The sequence below is a fragment of the Etheostoma spectabile genome, chromosome 16, assembly GCF_008692095.1.
Source record: "Etheostoma spectabile isolate EspeVRDwgs_2016 chromosome 16, UIUC_Espe_1.0, whole genome shotgun sequence".
Taxonomy (NCBI): domain Eukaryota; kingdom Metazoa; phylum Chordata; class Actinopteri; order Perciformes; family Percidae; genus Etheostoma; species Etheostoma spectabile.
In genome coordinates, this window is record NC_045748.1 from 220,567 (window position 1) to 222,141 (window position 1,575).

General features: G+C 44.1%; 1 protein-coding gene across 1 annotated transcript in view; it reads right to left on the reverse strand.

Moving 5' to 3' along the window:
* Nucleotides 1-1,575, reverse strand: part of tmc2a (transmembrane channel-like 2a) — a 41,291-nt gene that overhangs the window by 8,908 nt on the left and 30,808 nt on the right. Inside the window, exons 11-12 of the mRNA XM_032539805.1 lie at nt 312-500; nt 50-229 (exon numbers count right to left, since the gene is read on the reverse strand). Of these exons, the coding sequence (XP_032395696.1) occupies nt 50-229; nt 312-500 (369 nt within the window). The remainder of the gene's footprint in view (nt 1-49; nt 230-311; nt 501-1,575) is intronic.

Here is a 1,575-nt window from a genome sequence, read left to right on the forward strand (position 1 = left end):
ACACACACACACACACACACACACACAAACACAAACACTGCTGCCATACCTTGGAGTTGACCTCATCAAACAGGGCGAACAGGAAGGTGTAGAGGTTTCCCAGGAAGAGGGCGAAGATGCGTCCGAGCTGCCACTTGAGGGCGATTCGAGGATGGTAGTCCTCCAGCTCAGCGATGGTCTCAAACAAAGGAGGACACACCAGTCCCAGCAGAGACATGATGATCTCCAACTGTCCAAAACATAGAGTCAGCAGTATCAGCATCATTGTCAGAATCTGACTGCTTCATTCAAAGCCGCCTGAGCATCATTACCTCGTTCTTTTCATACCAGCTGAGGTCGGTCCTGTTGGCAAACTCCTGAGACCTCTTCACCACGAAGTAAATGAGGTATCCGCTGCCGCCCAGGCTGCAGATGATCATGAAGTTAGCCAGGACTCGGAGGAACCTCCGCAGGTGAATGTTCTCGTCCTTCTGGTTTTCCTGCTCATCCACGATGGACTCCTGTTGGTGTCAAAACAGGAACAGAAAGTCAGTAGAGGATAGCATTAGCAGTGCAGTAGTCTTGCATTGCCAGAACTTCTTCCACAGCGCTGCGAAGGAGGTTCTGGCTGGTCCACGCAACATTCTCGGATGAGAGAACTACTTGCTCTGGCTCTGGGCTTCTTTTTCTCTAAAGCCTTAAATCTCTTTGGCTGACATTACTGTCCTTTAGAGGCTGTGTCGGGTTACGTTTTAAAGCTGGAGCAACTGGTATCATATGAAACTACGAAGTAATTGATATTATGCTAGCTTGTGTTGAAGGGGGCTGAATAACTCCAAACTTAGGCAAAATGTTTGCGAGGGAATAACTGGCATAGCCATTTTTAAAGGGGTCCCTCTGACCTCAAGATATCTGAATGAAAATGGGTTCTATGGGTAACCACAAGTCTCCCCTTTACAGCAGGGCTCAACAATAAGGATTGCCCGATGGCCCGGGGCAAATAAAGCGCCACGCCGGGCAACTAAATATAACAACCTACTGGCCTGTTCGGACATGTGGGTCGCAAAGTCATGACAACCAAATATAAACAACAACGCGTGTACGGCAGTTTCTCCTCAGGCAGAGTGATGAACAGCGATGAACGTCTCTGGAATAACCGTAGTTCATTGGCCCTGTGTGATATCTGTCAAGCTGAATGGACTTACAGTAGTAAAAATGATTGTATGTTGGTCTAAAGACTGAACTAGAACTCTTTCTTACTGTTGATAACTTTCAGCATAATCTGTGACCACGCTCAGGATCAATTACACCTACACTATTTTTTATTACTGTTGCCTACCTGCAGTGTAGAGCTATAGTAGAATTGAGGGTAACTAAAATGTATGCAATCAAAGAAATGACTGATAGAAACCCCTGTCCCCAGTAATTTAATTATTGCAATTAGATTTGATAGTTTTTTTTAAATAATAGCCTCCACTTTTAGTATGAACTTTAACTCATATCTGATAGTGTTCATAATGTGTTTATACATTGTAAATTAACATCAACCATAACAACTGAGGTTTTGTCATGATTTGATAACCACTAAAAAAAAAA